General features: G+C 43.2%; 2 protein-coding genes across 27 annotated transcripts in view; one reads left to right on the top strand and one right to left on the bottom strand.

The window, feature by feature from the left end:
• Window positions 1-7,469: 7,469 nt before the first annotated feature.
• On the bottom strand, window positions 7,470-18,472 carry atg4c (autophagy related 4C, cysteine peptidase). 3 transcript variants are annotated; one of them, XM_079505730.1, is made up of 11 exons: window positions 18,242-18,472; window positions 18,005-18,107; window positions 17,503-17,586; window positions 16,920-17,150; window positions 14,318-14,660; window positions 13,892-13,929; window positions 12,665-12,858; window positions 11,619-11,697; window positions 10,760-10,836; window positions 10,141-10,260; window positions 7,470-9,473 (listed from the first exon to the last, which is right to left on the bottom strand). In XM_079505730.1, the coding sequence occupies exons 1-11, from the start codon at window positions 18,338-18,340 to the stop codon at window positions 9,306-9,308; spliced, it is 1,536 nt and encodes a 511-aa protein (XP_079361856.1). In that variant the 5' UTR covers window positions 18,341-18,472; the 3' UTR covers window positions 7,470-9,305. The 3 variants fall into 3 exon arrangements, with proteins under 3 accessions (XP_079361856.1, XP_079361855.1, XP_079361857.1); XM_079505729.1 differs by having other exon boundaries at window positions 13,859-13,929; XM_079505731.1 differs by having other exon boundaries at window positions 13,859-13,929; window positions 18,005-18,122; window positions 18,242-18,378.
• A 185-nt stretch (window positions 18,473-18,657) lies between these two features.
• Window positions 18,658-19,661, top strand: part of dock7 (dedicator of cytokinesis 7) — a 66,473-nt gene continuing 65,469 nt past the window's right edge. For 7 of the 24 annotated variants that reach the window (XM_079505704.1, XM_079505718.1, XM_079505724.1 and 4 more), the window contains exon 1: window positions 18,851-19,110. In XM_079505704.1, coding sequence (XP_079361830.1) covers window positions 19,073-19,110 — 38 coding nt within the window. In that variant the 5' untranslated portion in view covers window positions 18,851-19,072. Of the gene's footprint in view, window positions 19,111-19,661 lie in introns of all 24 variants that reach the window. The other 17 variants (XM_079505713.1, XM_079505707.1, XM_079505711.1 and 14 more) reach the window with 6 other exon arrangements.

Genomic DNA, 19,661 nt, shown 5'->3' on the forward strand with positions numbered 1-19,661 from the left:
AGTGTTGACCAGTTCGTGCAATACAACCTTTTCTATTCGCTGCCTTTTCTGCAAATTCCTAATAGTGCCGAAACAAATTGCTTGGCTCCAGACGTGCTTTGCATTTCCTATCCGCGAGCACACAGAGAGGCATGCTCTGTCACTGTAACATCAGTTTTTGTCTCACCGCACCTTATATATCTGGTTCCCTTCATTGCGACAGTGGGGTATAGGTGAGCCGGGGATGACTTTGTCAAAGGTAGGCTCCAGAGAGTGAGGCACTGCCATGCACTTAAACCAGCAGATGGATAAAGCTGTCCCGTATGGGAATTTAAATACATTTTACAGTTTTAACGTAGTCTATTTGTTAGAGGGAAGATTTATGTCGGCGTACGTGTCCTAGCTTATCAGTTCTGTCTGCAGATTAAATGTGGATCAGGCTGAGATCTGCTCCCAGTGAATGCCGTAATCCACAATTGAAGATGATCTTTTCTGCTAAAGAATTGCCTCTCAAAGATGCTACTGCCGAATGAATACACCCCTTTTTCAAGTCCTCTCTCTCTCTCTTTCTAACTGCCTCTCTCTCTCCCTATCTCCCTGTGTTCTCCATTCGGCTCCTGCCTATCTTTCCTTATCGTTTTCTGCCTAAAGACTCTGCCCTCCATGCTGGCCCTAACACCCAGTGATCAGACAAGGGTATCAGGATCTAATAGACTCACAGAAGAAGCTCTCTTATCAGCCAGGTGCAATCTGGGACTGTTGGTGCTTAACAAGGAATTAAACATTTTTCCATGCTGCCGCCGGCACTTTAATTGATTGATGCTAAAAGTTTGGAAAATAAAAGCCTGGTGCGTCAAGCACGGCTCTGTTTTCCAGGCCCTGGTGGGCCCCTCACAGAGAGGGGCCTTGGATTGGAAGTGGCAGCTCACATTTTCAGCATCAGCCAGCCCTGTCATCATGGCACAGCCAGAGTGTGTGTGTGTGTGTGTGTGTGTGTGTGTGTGTGTGTGTGTGTGTGTGTGTGTGTGTGTGTGTGTGTGTGTGTGTGTGTGTGTGTGTGTGTGTGTGTGTGTGTGTGTGTGTGTGTGTGTGCATGTGCGTGTGTAGTGTGTGTGTAGTGTGTAATCTGCCACTTCACATGGAGAGCCGCGGCTGAAAGACACATGTACTCGGAATAAGGGAATCAATAGAACACTTAATGAACAATTAGGAGAACAGCTGTAGGCCTGTCAGACACCCATCTGTACACAGAGCTGCTCTAAGAGAGAGGGGGAGAAGAGAGAGAGAGTGGCCTGGCTGAAACACTGAGGCTATTGCTTCAGGACATATGCAAGCCCCACACCCCAACATCCCCGCACCCCTAGTTTCACATTTATCCCCACCTCCATCCTCCCTCAACCAGCTGCATGCTGTGACAGCCAGGCCCTATTTAGCCAAGCAGACCTTCATCTCCCTCCGTCCCTCGCCTCCCATTAGCAGGGGAGGCCGGTAAAGATATGGAAATGGTACAAGACATCCTTCAGGCCCATGTCAGGGGAGGGGGATCGATAAATTTGACAATCCATGGCATTTAATTAAAATGGCCGCCGGAAGCGAGGCAGTTTGTTTTTCTGTGTGGGAGCCGACCCGGCGTTTATTGCTCAAATGAATACATAAGTGTATTCATAAGCACCCGTACATTAAATCCACCTCACTCTTTGGAATAGGGAAGGGACGTGTGAGGGTGGGGTTAAGGGGTGGGGGCGGAGGGGGCGGAGGGGGCTTTCAACTTTTAACGCTGAGCGAGCGTCACGGACAGATGAAATTAATATCTCCACCTCTCCCCCCAGTGACTTTTAACGTATTCTTGATGCATAAAGAGATATCCTCTTCAACGGGGGCCGCTGACAAATGAACGTTGGCTGCAGTCGGCTCTGCCGATCTGCCTCGTCTGTGACAGTGGCGACCTTATGTGCCAATCAGATGGAAAAATAGTCAACAGTAAACGTAACACAGACGGTGCCGTTGCGATAGATAGGTTCAGCCTTCATCCGAGCGGCTGACGTTTTTACGTGTAGATCAGCAGGCTATGACTGACAACGTATTATGGTTAGCTAAGCACAGGGATGTGAGAGCAGTGTTAGAGCATGGGCAGAGTTTGATAATTGACCTTGAACACCCTCTCCGTCGCTCTTTATTAAAACTTCATTTAAAGAAGAACAACCCCGGGTGGCTGCCACTGAAGACTCTCCCTTCGCTCTTTCATTCTCTTCCGCGGCCATAATGGATTAGATAAGAATCCATTATGCATTCCACACAAGAAGAAGTAGGGTCTAAGACCTGCTTAAAAATATATTTTTAGTACTGAAAATTAATGTGTTCACACAAGCCACTGAATCATTTTAAATGTTCTTTTTTACTATATTAGGTATATGTGTTGAAAAGACCTATATTTCAACAGGATCATGGGCACAGCAGTGCAAGAGTAATGGGTGTGTTAATTTATTCATGATTTTAGCCATGTGCTTAGCTGTGGTTGTTTTTGCTTTGAAGACCACATATTAACACATTTAACACACTTCTCTCCTTTACATTATGTTTTTCTTAAGTTACCATGTTATTTTTAATGTGTATTATGTTTGCGTTTTGATTATCTTTTATTTTTTAACGTATATTAAGGAACCTTTAAGGTACCTTTAAAGTGAGCATCCAAATTTACAATAATTTATATTTATATTTTATAATTTATATATTGGCCCATGCATGTAACGTCTTGTGAGGTTCATCTGCATTAAGTTAATGTAAAATAGCCGTCTACCTCCCTGACCCCTACCTATACAACCCTTCTGGCCCTAACTCCAACAGCTGATGTACACCAGTAATCAGTTGTGATGTTTCGCCATCATTACATTTCCACTAGCCTGAAGTCTCTCTCTCTCTCTCTCTCTCTCTCTCTCTCTCTCTCTCTCTCTCTCTCCTCTCTCCTCTCATATAGAATTCCTCTTCTTTAATATTTGCCTTAGACAATGGTCTACTCATTGTCCACTCAAAGTTTTGAAAAACTAAATGATTATCACGGATATAATTTTTTACAATTCTAATTTCTGTGGTATTAAAAGGTTAGATTGCACCATCAGGTTGACTCTGAGCACAGGTGCTGATTAAGTTGATTCACTGTGGCAATTATGGCTGGATCCCCTTTAATTACTGTGGGTTTTATTGCGACTGCATGATAATGGTGCACAGAGCCTGCAGGAGTTTTAGATGGAGATGAGGGTTGCAGGGAAACACACACACACACACACGCGCACGCACGCACGCACTAAACGCACGCACGCACGCACGCACGCACGCACGCACGCACGCACGCACGCACGCACGCACGCACGCACGCACGCACGCACGCACGCACACACACACACACACACACACACACACACACACACACACACACACACACACACACACACATATCTGTGATAGAGAGGGGCTTGTGAATACCATAGCAGAAGATGGTTTGGGTGAGAAGTTGTAGGCATTAGAAGGCAGGACATCGCTCTCATGCCATGGCCCGGCATGCAGGGACTGAGGCTGCTAGACAGCCTCAGCTGACCTGTGGTGTACACATTTGTGTGTGTGTGCGTGGACTTCTAAATCTGTGATACACGCACACATTACAAAAGCTGTCCTCCAACACATTCACACACCTACCGTGGCTAGGTATCAGACATCGTATGCTGCCACCCACACGTTCACAAAACACATACAGACAGATATACCCCCACACACACACACACACACACACACACACACACACACACACACACACACACACACACACACACACACACACACACACACACACACACACACACACACACACACAAAGCTTCCCCATTCAACACAGGCTTGCACTGAGAGCCAAGCCGACAGCTACACAGCAGGCAATATCCCCTGCCTTCAGCCACGGTGCCTGTTTCGGATGCATCTGGTTAGCAAAAGCTGACAGAGGGCCGGCCATGCCTCAGAGGAGAGCGGAATGAGGAATTTCGGCGTTCCTCCGCATCACCCCTGAGACACGGGGAACGGCGGAGTGCTCCCCCCCGAGAGATGTGCTCCCAAGATTCGCTGTCACCGGAAAATGGAAATCGAAAGCGGCACACACATCCGTTATCTAAATGTTAACTCCAGTGCCCTTCTTGTTGTCACAGCCAGGTGAGGTCAGCCAACACCGGGCGAGGAGCTTTGCTTTGGGTCCCTGCCATGGAACACCCCTCTCTGCGAAGAGGGAGACAACTCTGAAATGAATGGACGAGTCGCAGAGCTACGCAGAAGTTGAGCAAATCAGTGGAATTACAGTCAGACATCTAAGGAGATCGGATTTCACAGATGATTTCATTCAACCGTATTCCACTTATTTATGACTAATTTGTTGGTAAATAATTTGACTGCAAACTGTGGCAGTCCATATGTCAAAAGCACAGAAGCAGAACAAAACTTTTCCTGCCATCAAAACAGGCCTCCTCGTTATTACCTGGGGTGTTAACTACTACTAGCATCATCTCTAAGTGGGTCACCGTTGGACAAAAACAGTGGAAGAACTACACATACACACAATCCTGTGTTAATTTAACTCAGAGTGTATAAAATCTCGTAAATCTTGGTCCCGCGTGATTCCTCTACAGTAGGTGTTGCTGGTCGTGCTTCATCGTGACATTTGTCTGGCCCCAGCCCAGAGATGTGCGAGGCATTCAGTGTCTCAGCACTTCTCTGGAGCCTTCAAGTATGGGACAGGGAGGAACGGAGACGGGTGGAGACAAGTGGACAGATGCATAGGCGGACTGCGAATGCAGTTCAGCCAGAAGCACAGGGGTATTTATGCTCTGAGGGGACGGCAGGGCGGCTGCCATTCAGGAGTCGGATATATTTAGCCAGTGTAGACTTATCACGCCAAGATGAGATTTCAAAGTGAGGTACCTGTTTGAAGATGCACGGCATTCCCTAGGGGTGGGCGAGGGCCCGGGGTGCATAAATCTAGTGCCCCTGCACCTGGTGTGAAGACAGGCTGGGTGGGTAAAGGGGTGGCATGGCCGCAGACACCTGAGAGTTGGAAAGGCTCACACATAACCAATATATATCCATCCATATAAATTAGGTACACACATATCAAGTACACAAAATGCCCATGAACACGCAGGCAGCATGCACGCAGGCAGCACGCATGTCTTTCTCTTTCTGTTAGATCTAATTCCAGTAGATGTTTTGTCAACTGTCATATATCATGTTTAGATCCAGGCCGTCCACACAGGACCACACAGTTAGAATGAACAGCGTAAGCATTCGGTTATTGGTGTGAGCCAATACAAAAGTGGAATTTTGGGACATGGGATTTTTTTCAATTCCTATATTTATACTGAATTTTGGGTCTAGCACTCCACTGAGAAACCCTCTTTTTATTGTTTGATTATTTTCTCTAATCATCAATACAACTTAAGGGGTGGATGGTAGGCTGATTTTGAACTGTTTTCCAATTCAGGTAAAACAAATTCTGCATAAGACAGAGAATACACTGTGATGTAAGCAACACAACTGCAGCTAAGGTTAGATTTAGATGTGTCAATGTGCATTGACATACAGTACATGTGGCTCTGGACACACCTAAATCTACAGTAACACACACATTATGAATGTTATTAGATGCAGCTGCATTGCTTACTACTCAGTCATGATTTTAAATTGCTGTAGTTTTTAACCTGAACTGGGACACAAACTAGAAAATCAGCCTAGTGTAGGGTTTCATTCCCCTTTACTTATATGTTTTGGATTTTATTTAGTATATAGTATCTTATTAATGGCTATACTCAGATGGATGACACATAGACCGGGGTGCAAACTGGTGACTATCTGATTACCAGTTGGCATCTCTATCCACAAAGCTACAGCCGCCACTAGAAACATACATCAACCACTTTTCTCCGTATTTTATCGTGTTTTTCCCCCGTAAATGAATGGCTTACTTCATCATACTACAGCTACTTACAAAGTAGCAGATCTGCAAGCCCGAAACACGGCGCGAAGTGGCACGTTTTGAGCTTGTAGATCTGCTACTTTTGCTATTGTTGAATTACAGTTCATACAAATCTCTAGAGAACCTTTTTTGATCCCTGTCTCTGTTGGTTCCATATTGCCCTAGGAGGGTTGCATGCCACAGTCCATTTCTTCATGTGTATGACATCCCCCCCAACCCCCCCACCCATCCACTCCGCTCTGGAACAGAAGGATGCTTTTCATGGATTCCCTCTCTTGTGAGGAATTTGCTCGGCTGCAGATTAGATTTTCAGGAATCCGCAATGTCAATGACACTATTGGCAGCTGTGTTAAACAGGAGGGCATGGTGTGTGTGTGTGTGTGCATGTGTGTCTGCGACTGTGGTACAGAAAGGAGGGGGAGGCCCACTTTGTAAAGCCGCTACCCACTTATTGCATTTCCCCGGAGCCTGTGACTCATTAATCAAATATTCATATGTGCCTGTAAATACATGGTGAACACAGGCGACCCTCAAAGTGGCCTGTGCCCCCCAGCACAAACGCTCTTTCATGTCCCCTGATAAAGAAATCCCCAAAACACTTCTCGCTGCTCCCGCAGTCTGCCTCCCTCCTCTGCCTTCAACCCTAAAGCCTTGTTTATACTTGTTTGCAAGGCAGTGTCACCCACACTGAAAATAGGTGATCTACAAACTTACAATGCGCCGTGATGCAACAAGTTGTGAGCTTGTAGATCAGCTATTTTCTGTGTGCGACACGGCACATGACTAAGTATACATCAACCCTTCCTCTTCCGAGCAACCCTTTCCTTCCTCTATGGCATCAGAATGTCGCCGGTCCTTTTTGGCTGCATACTTGATGATCCCGCTCTATCCTGCAGCCGGGCGGGTTGTCTACTAAAAACAGCCATGGAACGATCAGACAGGGATCTAAATGATGCCTTTATGTGCTCGGTCAATGGCTGTCCGTGATGTTTATGAGAACAGATAAGTAATTCTTCTACTCTCTCTGTCCATCCATCCTCACCCTTTGCACCCCTTGCAACCCCCCCCACAGTTGGGGACACTTCCCTCCCTTAAAACGCGGGACCCTCGCCCAGAGCCAGGCTCATCATAATACAAGAATTTGTATTGTACGGGAAAACAGTCCAGCATTGCTCAAACTAAGGGGCAACAGACAGATTAGCCATGGCAACAGAGCATTGCACACAAGGATATTTTCTTTTCCTTCGCAGGCGGACACAATCGCAGCCAGTGTCACTGGGTCACATTTTTTCCGGTCCCTGGTTAATGGGCTGTAGAGATGGTTAGCACGTACGATTAGTTTTAATCTACTACATTTGACTGGGAGAAAAAGGGGATTGAATACATTTCAACACATCACTGAAGTTTGCATTTAGCGAAACACATTTTTGTCTTTGGTCTCCTTAAATTCTTCAAGTGCAGCAGACCGAACAGAAAGTTCAAATGTATTGATTTTATTCAACTTTTGCTGTACAGCAGTGTAAAAAAATGTTTGGCATTTCTGAGATTAATTTGGTGTAGAAAATCAATGTTCAAAAACAGCTATGAATGCTTCGCAATCACTGCCCATATCACACCGACATGTTTAAACCTCAAATTATTGGGTTATAATTTAATTAGTAGCCTATGAGAGCATAATGTACTTAAAGTTCTATGTCCAAGCTATTGCTATTACGAAAGTGTTATTGTGAGTGCAGCAATAGATTTTACCCGTCACCCTTTGAATTATTGTCAAAATTGTACAAATGGTCAAATAAATCTGACAGCAATGGAGCAAAATAAGAAATGTTAGGACAGCAATTACAAATACATTATAACATACACAATAATAAAGAATAATGATGAAAGAACATATAACTTCCAAGCACCATTAACATTTCTCCTCTGAATTCTTCTAAAGCTTGATTTGTACATCATCATATGACAGCGTTGCGGACAGAAATGTGAAGGTTTATAAGCTCACAACAACACACTAGGTCTGCAGACTCTGAACTAGATCAGTCTACGACGTTGTCATACGACAATGCATAAATTAGGCAGAAAGGATTAGTTGCTAATCCCTATGAACCCCACAGTCCCAGCAAGTGTTTTTACAATACTGTTACAGATGTGAGTATAGAAGATATTGTACAGTAGATACAGTATATTAGTTTTGTAAACAGCAACTTAGTACAGTAGGGGCGGCTTCTCCTGGCTTTGTGTCGAAGTGTATTTGAGCAAGACAATGAACCCTTAACTGCACCAGATGAGCAGTTGGTGCCTTTCATGGCCATCAGTGTGTGAATGTATGTGTGAATGCGTGTATGTAATGCACATTGTAAAGCGTTTTGGATAAATGTGCTATATAATATAAATGCATCATTTACCTTTTTTTTTAGCATTTACAATAGTGTATCACATCACGTTTGTTTACCCTTCTTCAAACACTATCCCGTTGTAATGGGTTGTTCTCAAAGTGTTTGCTAAACAGACAAGAAAATCAACACAATGACAAACACACAATCAGTCATCTCAACACACCATCATAAATCATACAGTATTGCTAAGAGGAAGAAAATAAACCTCAGCTGTGGAAGTATCTGAGGGTCTTAGAAATAATTCCAGTTTTGTTCTTGGGAGAGTGTCTTAGCAAAGTGACTTATCTCCTCTGACCTGTAATCAACAAGGTGTTATAAAAGGTTCTACACGAATACATTGTAAAGGGTGCAACATAATCTCCGGAACTCTGTGCTGCAGCAAAGTTGTCCCTTTACAAAGCCCTTCAGAGTGACAATGACAACGCTGATCTAGGATCATGACCCAGGCCTTTTGAGAATGATTTAGTATTATCTAAAGAGCAGAACTGGTTGTCGATCAGTGCTCCGAAGGCTAAGGTACTTGATAAATACCAGTCTCTCTCTTCGTCAGACATTTAACGGAATAGTAAAATGTGTGTGTGTGTGTGTGTGTCTGTGTGTGTGTGTGTGTGTGTGTGTGTGTGTGCGCGCGCGCGCGTGCATAATAGCAGAACCTACTGTTCCTTTTTATATCCCTTGATGCCAGTTGAAAGACAGAAATCAGCAGGACTCTGAAAATTCTCAATGCAAAAGTTCTCAATTACAGAACATGAATATTTTGGCAACAAGTGCTTGGCAACAAAGTTCCAGGCAGTAAACAGTGAATCATTGGCGTTTGAAAAATACCAGACACGTCAATGCCACAACATTTGACAGGTCTTTGGCAGCGTCGTCTCAGAGTTCACTGACAATGGACAATCGTTGTCCATGGCCTTCGTCAGTGGTCAGAGCAGGACAAAGTCACCAGTAGTGGCAGTCACTCTCTTTGGGGTATGGATGAAAGGCCATTCCTTCTTCTCTGGGGTCAGGCCTCCACACAGGTCATAGTCTCCGCTGTGACCTTGCATGAAAGTGAATGCTGGGTATTTCTCCTTTGCTGATGGTTGCAGCACCTGACATGGGCAAATGGTTAAAGTCTTAAGCACTTAAACTTGACTGCAGTGTCTCAGTGGTCTATACTAAAGACCTATTCATACTCCAGTTTTAGGTGATAGGGTGACCACCGAAACGCTGGTTAGTAAAAACAGAGAGATGTGTTCGGGTGAGAGCGCTGAGTTGCTTATCACCGCAGTGTGACGTTATGTTGTAGTTTTCGGTGGTCTTAAGCCACATCCTGCTTTCCCTCTAGTCTACACTAAATATCTTTGCAGAAATTAGGCAATCCACAGGCTCATAATATGTTGCAATGCGTTTTGAGCTTGTAGATTGGCCATCTTTGCCATTTAATAAAGCGAGGTACCATCTACTTTCACCACCAATGACTGGATATTGTAACACACTAAAGTACAGAGTATGAATGACAGACGTGTTAGTCCGGAAGCCCTTGGTGTCTTGATTCTTGATCAATTTGCCAAATGTGTTGAGCTCTGTTAGATACGTGGCTAAATGGTGCCACCTGCTGGTTGATTTCTAACTAACGGCCTACAGTACAACATTTAGACACACTGAATTATATTCAAATCCTTTCCCCCTACTATGCTCTTGGATGTGAAATGACCATCTGAAATGGTGGTAGTGGATGAATGATTACTATGACTATAAATGATGGTCTACACTTACCTTAGACAGCTCTTGGCGAATTCTATCATAGTCTTGGACACTTCTAGAATAGAAACCTATGGTGCAGCTTGGGTCCATTTTACTGAAAGGCAGCTTCTTTGGTGACGGGCAATGATATGACTAGACAAAGGGAGAAAGTAATGTGCAAATAGTATTTATGGTAACTGGGTATATTAAACACGTCAAGTGCAGGGCACAGCATTTGCTGGCGACATCAATATTAAATAAGTTGTGTAGGATTTCCTCTTGTAGTTATTTGAAAAATGAAATCCTATTTTTCTGCTGTCGTGGTATACACATATTTACAACTGTGGAGTGTTGTCACACTGTATAGCACAGCATCTAAAAGCATGGAAAGAAAAGCCTACACTGTGTTGATTAATGCTGCTTTTTATGTATTGGTCCTGAAATATTCAGCTTCACTATACCTGATCCTGTATTTACCATATTTCTCTTAAGCAGCAGCTTCGCACATCTGAGCAGCAAATAAATCAGCAGTGAGGGACTTGGTAATTGAGCAGAGGGCTGCTTTAAGATTCATACCCTTAAGTACTAACAGAAACTATTAAATTCACATTACTGGGGCCTCAGTCAGCTCGTCTGTGTAATTTCACATTACCCGGAGAGGGAAATCGCTGGTGCTGACATCCACAAAAGACTGACAGTAATGAGGGTCCATGTAAATCAAGCTGTCATCTGCAAGGACAAAACAAAAGACAAGTTATTCAAAAAACATCGGATTATTACAAAAACGCGCCTCTCTCCAATTTCTATGCAGAGCAGCTCAAAGTCATCCGCTTGGCCTACTGTTGGGCTTCTTTGCGTCAAATATGCCTCCCAGAAGGTTGCTGCTTTTTAATATCCACCAGGGTGGATTAAATTCTGCATAATCAGATGCGTTTGTACAAGCACATTCTTTACGCTGGCAAAAAAGGGGCTGTCATTTAATTTTTGTGTGGGGGAATTACTTTTACAAACACGCAATTATATTCGGCCATTTGCATATGATAAATGCAGAGCTGGGCCGTGCCTTGGCAGGGAGAATGTATTGCTTGTCATTTAGACATCATCCACCGATGTATTTCAAATTGGTAAAATGTAAATGCGTAAATATTGACTGCCAAGATGTACAACTGAAGGTTCCTCCCGGCTGCTGAAGGTGATGGAGAGTGGCTCACTTTGGGGCCCGGATTAAATTTATGCATGCCTCCTATGGAAATCAATTACCGCTCACAACTTGGGAGGTTTACTTGTGATAAATGGGTGAGGCTGTGATGGGTCAGAGAGAATAAAATAAGCGCTGCTTCACATCGCGTCCCACTCCCCTCCTCTCCGCTTTTCTCATGCAAACAGGAATGCATTAACTTACTTTGTCTCTTTATACAAGGTGGGTATATTATGCAAGATAATCTCCAATTCACACCAACTCCACTCTCTCTCCTCACACTCTCTCTCTCTCTCCCCAAGGCAAAACTCACCTTGAAATCCTACAAAGTAGCAGGCCTGTTTGGGCTTCCCTCCAATGATGCCTATGCAGTACTCTAGACCCAGTATGCTCTACGGACACAAACATAAACAACAAAAGGTGTGGCACATTGTGAGCTTGTAGATCAGCTATTTACGGTGTACGACTTTGGTGTGTGACACAGGCAACAAAGTATCCGGCTTCGCTTGCGGTATACTTGCTACGTATGTTAAATTGAATAAGAAACGTTTTCACTACGCTAAATGACTAAAATTAATTGAAAACCATGATTTTAGCTTTCACATTTATTTTTTATTTGGTCAGGTGTTGCACTTGTCTTACAGAGGCACAATAACATCACATACCATTTGACCAAAGACATACATGACACTGATGATGAGCACAAGACACTGAAATCCGCAACTTCTTTTGTGTGAGTAAAACATTAATATGACCAATCTGTATGGTATAAAATATTTTTTATTGTATACAATATACTGTATGTATTAGCTCAACAGCAGAAATGTCAGCACTCGCTCTGGGGACCCAGGTTTGAGTCCAGAGTAAGGCATTAAAGTTACAGATTACAGCTTTATAAAATCATATTTTTCCTCCCCAAAATCATTATGATCAATAATTGTGATTAATCGTACAATATACAGAAATATGATTGGGATGATTATCTATGTCCTAATCGTGGGTTTTTCACCAGAATGTTGTTGCCAGTGCTCCCACGTAATAAACACAGTGTGCGGTATGAATGACTCGAGATGAACTGGCGCCTTACATTGTGAGCTTTTAGAGTTGCTATTTCCTTTTTATATATTTATGTTTTGGGCTTTTATGCCTTTTTTATTGATAGGACATTAGGCTGACATAAAATGGCGGGAGATGGGGAGTGACATTCAGCAAAGGCTGTCGGGATCGGGACTCGAACCCATCACACAATGGCAGGCTACATTAGTGACCACTACGCCAGCGCCCATTTCTGCTGTAACATAGGGCTTATGTGCTTAACATTTCCTTTAGTTATATTAAATCAAAATTGTGTTCACTTACCTTAACAAAGTTAAAGTAATCAGGATTGGTCTTCTCCCCACCCAGACGTACTGGAATGAGAATGATGACGGCTCGGTTCCCCACTGGGGAAGGGGCGGGGTCTTGGCTATTTGATGGAGGCTCATCTGACCTCCCAGCAGACTCCTGTCCCAACCCTGTTGCCCTGTGGCTATCAATGACATCGCCACTGTACACTGTGGGATCAATAGCGCAAAAGTCAGATGAGTGGGGGGGGGGGGGGGGGGGGGGGGGGGGTATGTTTGCCCTGTCTGTCAGTATGTTGATAGTATGTCAGTTTCCATGTCAGTCTTTATGCGTGTCATCAACAACAACAATATATTTGTATATTTGTATATTTGTTAATTTTTTTTACAATGATGACTTCATGAGCATATGTGAACACATTTGACTGAGGGACTGCCATTGGATTTTTTTGAATTTTCTTTTTCATGTCATATGAAAGCAGGGAATCATAGCTTCAAATTGACATATTGTTTGTTCAGTTTGACCCACCAGTTTTGGAGATATGGCTTATAGAGTAATGTCTTGCAGAAAACAGCGAGTTGAGAAAACAGGCTTGAAAGGTTCACTTCTGTGGTCTCTAACATTACACCTAGCTACATGTTTAAGCCTTTATTTCATATTTACATATTATGTCGATTTCAGCTCTGACACTTATTTCAGACATGAAATATGTGAAGAGTCTGCCTGTGCTATTAACTCATTTTTGAAAAAAGAAAAAAACCTGGAATTTGTGCGATGGCAGGCTCTCAGTCAAATCTGGTCACATATAATGTGTAAGTATACATTCTTCAATTGTATGCTTAATGTACACAATGGTCCTGTTGCTTTATAATATCAAACGTTCAACCTACAATCCCCTGTTGTGTGTACACCCTGATTTATAATGTAATGATCTACTCTGCTCTCCAATAGAAGTGCAGTACAGGCACTCTGGACTTCACACAGGCCATTGAGAAGAAGGGCTTTCATCACAAGGCGTGTTATTGGGGTTAAGAAGAGGTTGGAGCGGATGGCAGTGGATTTAAGACGGGTGTGTTTGTTGGAGAATGGACAGGATGAGCCTTGCCTTGCTCTAGTGTCCCAGCAGTAGGAGAACTGCTAATAATGAACGGTCAGTTTGGGCGTTGTGCCCAGAACCTCTCCTGCCAGTAGCAGGATCATCTTTCATACCTGTGCAATCCTGGGAGACATAGGCAGTTATACCTGCCAGGCCAGGGTCTGTTGCCTCTTCTACAGCTTTCCTAAAAGATTGAGTGAGAGTGGGAGGAAGAGAGATAGCAGTTCATAATCAACACTCCGAACATAATCACTGTCCGTACGATTATTACAGCTAATTCAATATTAGGGCTGTAGGCTATGCATAAACATAGTAGTATTGATGATGTTAAATCACTGGTCGGATCCCATGGAGACTTCACTGTAACTGAATTAGAAGCAAAGTGTTGTTGAAATAATGTGGTCCTACTGCTTGGACTAGAGCACACCAGTGGGTGAATGAATTAGTTTGACCATAATATGATTGCAACATGTCTGGTTCGATTCAAACCAGAGCCATGTGTATATGCAGGTCTTAATATTTCAGTTACTTTTTAAATTCAACAATTTGCTTTCCTTTTTAATTAAACTCACTTGAAGATATGTGCTACAACAGCAGGTCCGTACCAGTCCCCTGCCTGTCTCCCCGCTACCAGGCCTAACCGCACCAGCCTGTGGAGGCCCAGCTGAGCTGAGGGGGTGTCGCCAAACCAGGACACCAGTGTGCGGTGGTAGACCTTTCTCAGGTGGGCATCGGCCTCCTCTGCAGCCCCCTGGGCATGGACTTGCAGTCCCACAGGCAGGGGCCCAGGGTTGGAGCGACTGGGAGAGCCCTGCATAGAGGCCTCCAGGGAGGCCACCAGGCGTTTGGCTGCGCTGGTGGTCCATGTCTCTGTATCTAAAGGCTGGAGGTTCAGCGCCTCCGACCAGGTCCAGTCTGGAGTGAAAGAGGTAAATCACATGCAAAAAAATACAAAACACCAAAACAATTATCACTATTACAATTAAACTGGCAGATAACATTCATTGTCATTACTGCCAAGATGGTTGAGAAGAGGGATATTTTCCAAAATACCATTTTGAAGTACTGCACTTTGTGTTAACACCTAAACGTTACCATCTTCTTTCAACCTAGTATTTTAAAACATGTATCAAAGGCCACAATACCGGTATATGCATAGCACGTTGGTGTAGATTGTTATTAGCAAACCTACGTATATCAGATATGAGCCAAAAATATTGATAAGCCATAATAACATTCAAAAACACGATAATTGAATCGATTGCTCTCAAAATTACAGTTATATTGATGAACACATCGTGAGTGTTCATCGTGAGTGTTTTAAATGAGCACAGCCTTAGAAGTAAATCATAACTGAAAGTTTGTACTTCACAGTCCCAAATGGCTCTGGTCTTTAATGTGCTCTCACAAGGAGTAAGTAATGAAGGAATTACTTGACTGGTTCCATTGGCGGGTTTTTGAACTTGATCATTGAAGACATTAACTATTGCAAAATACCTTTACAAAAATCCAATCAGGAATTTCTCTCTTAAGCAGTAAGGCTCTTTCAGAACATGTGAAATCAAACTTTTAATCTTTAATCTTTAGCCTTAATAGATACAAGTTAGTGTGTGCTTCAATAAGGAAATGGGGACATTCTATTGTGAAATAGTCCAATTATAGGCAGCAGAGTGCCCCACTATTTCACTTTTACAGTGCCTTAGCCCTACAAACAGGGTGGGCACCTAAGGTGATGAGGGTAGGAGTGGTCCTAGCTATAAAAGAGGCCAGTGAAGAGTCTGAGATATTAAGATAATGACCTTGATTCAATGTGAATGAAAATGAAATTGATCAATAAATATACTTAAGTGGCCATTAGTCATTTTATCGAGAAATCTTTCATTCAGTATAAACTTCTGATTTGACAGAAGAACACGTTTTAAATATTGTTTTCTAAATGACTGCATTAAAACGCACAGTCTACTTCGAGCTACTGCACAGTAATGCTCCTCTGTGTTCATTTATCCATTTGTAACTCTGAGTCAGTGTGTAGTGTACATAATGTAGATATACACAGAGTTAAATTAACATTGAGTATTTGACTGTGTGTGGGGTCGGGCTTATAAACTCCACAGACAACTTGCTCATCTTGAAAGTCTTATGTCTTAGTCTTATGAACTGGAGCAAGCATGTAACCATTCAAGAGTCTTATAAAGACTTACTATTCCTCTAGAATGGTGGTTGATAACCAGATAAATATTGTGCAATAAGTGCATTGCAAAAAGTCCTGTATGGTGTTGTTGACATTATTTTAATGCACAACAAACAAACTGGTTTGTTTGGGTTTCCATGCTAGAATGAAAATTAAAATCATATCAGCCTTAGTAAATGTGAAGTGTTAAAATATGACATACTAGAATAACCTTTCTTTTTTAAATTAATCTGTAACACCTATGCATGAGTCCCTCGCCTAAAACGTTTGTTTGTGAACTACAAATCACTAGCTCAAATCAGGAGGGTGCAGCCGCACACCTAAATAGGCACCTATTCTTATGACATTATGGAACCATATTACACATATCCAATGCACGCACACACAGGTGTTTATTGTATGCGAGTTCAAATACATGGGTAATAAAAAGTGTAAAATAACTAACCTAAAGAAACCAGTATATCAGATGATACACCCAAGCCAGGAGGAACAGTTTACTCCCATTAGCTACAGAGGGATTAACCTGTTATACTCACCTCCGCCAACATAAATATGTGCCCCACAATATTTGTATTATGCTCTGATGAAGGCTCTAGACTCGAGAGCATATGAGAGTTCTAACTTTATATAGCCTCTGTTGCAACACAAGAAAATGTGTTTACTCTTGGAACCACCAACTTATGACTTGCTGAAAGCAATGTTATTTACAGGCAAATCAATTGTGATGAAGGTCTGACAAACCCTGTCAAGGTTCAAGGGTTCAAGGTTGTACTTTATTGTTACATCTTGTGTAGTACAGGTACATAAGAGTAAAACTTACTTTTGTTTGGCTTCCTTCAGACAATGCAGCAGCATAGATAGCGTAACATTCAAAACAACAAAAACACAGCAAGCACAGCAAACAAAGAATAGACCGTAGGGGTCCATTTGGTTACATTTAGACTCTCTGAGTTAAATGAACACTGAGGATTTATGACACTTACCTCTGCCTAAGAAATGCAGTACCAGTGCCTGGGCCAGCATCATCTGGCCAGCCCTCAGCATGCAACCCCAGCCACAGTCAGAGGTAAGGGTGGAGTCGGGGAGGGGAGGGAACTCCTCTCTGTAAGTGAGCCACACACGGGAGGCAAAGTCCCTACGAAATGTCTCCGCGTTCCCCATTGTGACCAGGTCCTCATCAGAGGCTTCATAGCACTCTGTAGGGCTGTCGTCATCTGACATAAACAAATGCAGCAGAGCAGACATTGTATAAGAAATACAGTCATTTCACTCTACAAAAATCACATAGCTTTGTGTCTCACAAAGCTATGGCCCAGAACTACAGATCAGACATGCATGATGTAGTATTATCGTGTAGACAGACGATCAGATATCTTCCTCCTGATACGGCTTGGGACATCAAAATGCAATACATGGGCTAGACACAGGGGGACCAGAACCCCCAGCGGGTCCTCAGAGTTACTACAGGGGGCTTTAGTGTGTTTTGGCATTAACTCTACTAAAGCCCAATATGTCATACAGTCTTATTGCACGCGTGTGTGTTCATGTGTGTAAGTGCATGCCTACCTTCAGCTTTAAAATGGTAGCATTTTCCCAGAAGAAGCACTGGGGAATTTCGACTGAAATAGGTCTTTGATTTCAGAGCCCAACCTAAAATACACAATAATGACAGTCACTGCAGTTAGTCATTGGATGGTGGTTGAAGAATTTCTCTGAGTGAGATGCACCCTTTACTCGATCTCGACTCGATCTTAATTAGTATGTGTGTGTGTGTGTGTGTGTGTGTGTGTGTGTGTGTGTGTGTGTTTGTGTGTGTGTGTATATATAAGTGGCAGTTTGTGTATTGACCCGTATTTTTTTTTTTTTTTGAAATGTACCCATTCTACATACATGTGTAATAAACATTTTCAATCAATCAATCAATGAATCAATCAATTAATTCACCGGAACAGTATGTGATGCCTTTGCATATCCCCAACAGTCTAGTGAGATGTTTTAAGCCTGGGGAGAATTATATCGTTATTCATAATAAATGTTATGAATAATATACTGTAGTCTGTGCACTTACTGTACTTGACATTGTGCCACGCTGACAAGACCTTTGTCTTCAATTTGTCCACGTCGTCGCTCCCTTTATTCTCCATTTGGACCACCAAGGAATAGAACCCATCCTACATAGAAGAAACCTTCAACACACACACACAGGCAGCTGCATCATCCCATGATGATCCCCCACTGAAAAATCAAACTTAGTAACGAGGTCGATCAGCTGCTTAGCTACTAAGTACTAACTTACATAACGTACCTTAAGACAAGTAGAACTTCTTCGGTCCTGCTTTACATTTACAGCTGCATTCGTTAGGAAAATATATTCATTATACTGAGAATGTGCCCCAATTCTCATTTGTCTAACAAATTAGCGAGGCAAGTTGACAGCAGACTGCCAAGTACCAATGTTTACATTTTGAGGAAGTTAAAAAAAAAAAGAAAGAAACAAGAGTCACGTCGTCAAGGACTCTCGCGGTGTTTCCACCATGGCAACATTCATTCTGGGATTGGGAATGATTGTTTTGATTGTTAGCGTATCCAACCATGATCCAACCTCGAGAAGTCAGCCTCAGCCCGTGGTTGTAATGCAAAGACTCCTCTTGCCCGCGCTATCCGCTATAACAAAACAGGCGCATTTTCCAGTACAAAGCAAAAGGCTGTTTAAAAAAAGCCAGGCGCATCTCAAACTCGTCTGTGTGTGTACTCTGTAGTGTAAAGTGTAAAGCCTACTAGCCTAGCCAATGAAATATGGTCTACTTCTCTAGACCTTATTATTAATTATAATTCAAATGGGCTTTACTGACGAGAGAAATTTGTTTTGCAAATTGCTATTTTCGGAGCGCGACAACGTCGTACGGCGAGGTATTGCTCTATGGTACAGTACGTGGGAATGAATGCTGCTCACTGGGTGTGTTCTAGTGCGCTCATTTCCGATGGTTACGGTAACCAGAGCCGTCCGTTCTCTTCCCTTCGGGGCTTCAGTTCAGAGAGTAACGTTCCAGTGTGAGTGAATGGAAAGCACAGGCTGCCTGCCTGCCTGCTGTTGGGAATCTATAGTAGCAAATAAAGCACATCAGCGGCCACTGCCATGGCTGAACGCCGCGCCTTCGCCCAGAAAATCAGCAGGTAAGGACTCCGGGTCCCAACATGGAACACACAGATCTGACTGGGTCGCGTTTGTGTTTTGTAATGAGCCGCATTCAGAGACCCATTGATGGAATTCCTATCCTAAAAGGCCCTGTCGCAGGCACAGCCTAGCCGAGTTAGCAGCCTGTGCTACTGCCAAGGATGCTCAGACCCACCCAGGCAGACATTCGGGCTAGTTGGCTGCTTTCTGTCTTGATTTCTCCTCTGTGTCTAACGGGCGGACAGTGATCTCTTTACGATGAGGTCGCTTGTGGATCCACTGAACTGACCACTGACTGTCCACACAGGGAGTGTTTATTCAATGATGATTGATGGTCCCGATATATAGGTACCCTATGAAGACCCGTTGGTTTGTTTGTTTGGGACAGCTAGCTATCCTGCATTGCTACTAGCCTTTAGCCAGCCCAGCTTGATGTGGCACTGGTAGATATATGCTTGGTGTTTATGTTCCACTGGTTGACATTGATAGAGATCAGTCTGACTGTCAGATGCAGCCAGCTGAGAGTAAAAGTCCCACTCCACTCCAGCCA

The sequence above is a fragment of the Electrona antarctica genome, assembly GCF_951216825.1.
Source record: "Electrona antarctica genome assembly, chromosome: 7".
In the NCBI taxonomy this organism is placed as follows: Eukaryota; Metazoa; Chordata; class Actinopteri; order Myctophiformes; family Myctophidae; genus Electrona; species Electrona antarctica.

Excerpts from the sequence above, each read along its gene's own strand:
- atg4c (XM_079505729.1), bottom strand. The coding sequence starts at position 18,340 with ATGAGAATTGGGGCACATTCTCAGTATAATGAATATATTTTCCTAACG. Across the intron at positions 17,587-18,004 it reads GTGGCACAATGTCAAGTACA|GTTGGGCTCTGAAATCAAAG; the intron begins GTAAGTGCACAG and ends TGTGTATTTTAG. Across the intron at positions 9,474-10,140 it reads TTCGCCAAGAGCTGTCTAAG|GTGCTGCAACCATCAGCAAA; the intron begins GTAAGTGTAGAC and ends TGCCCATGTCAG.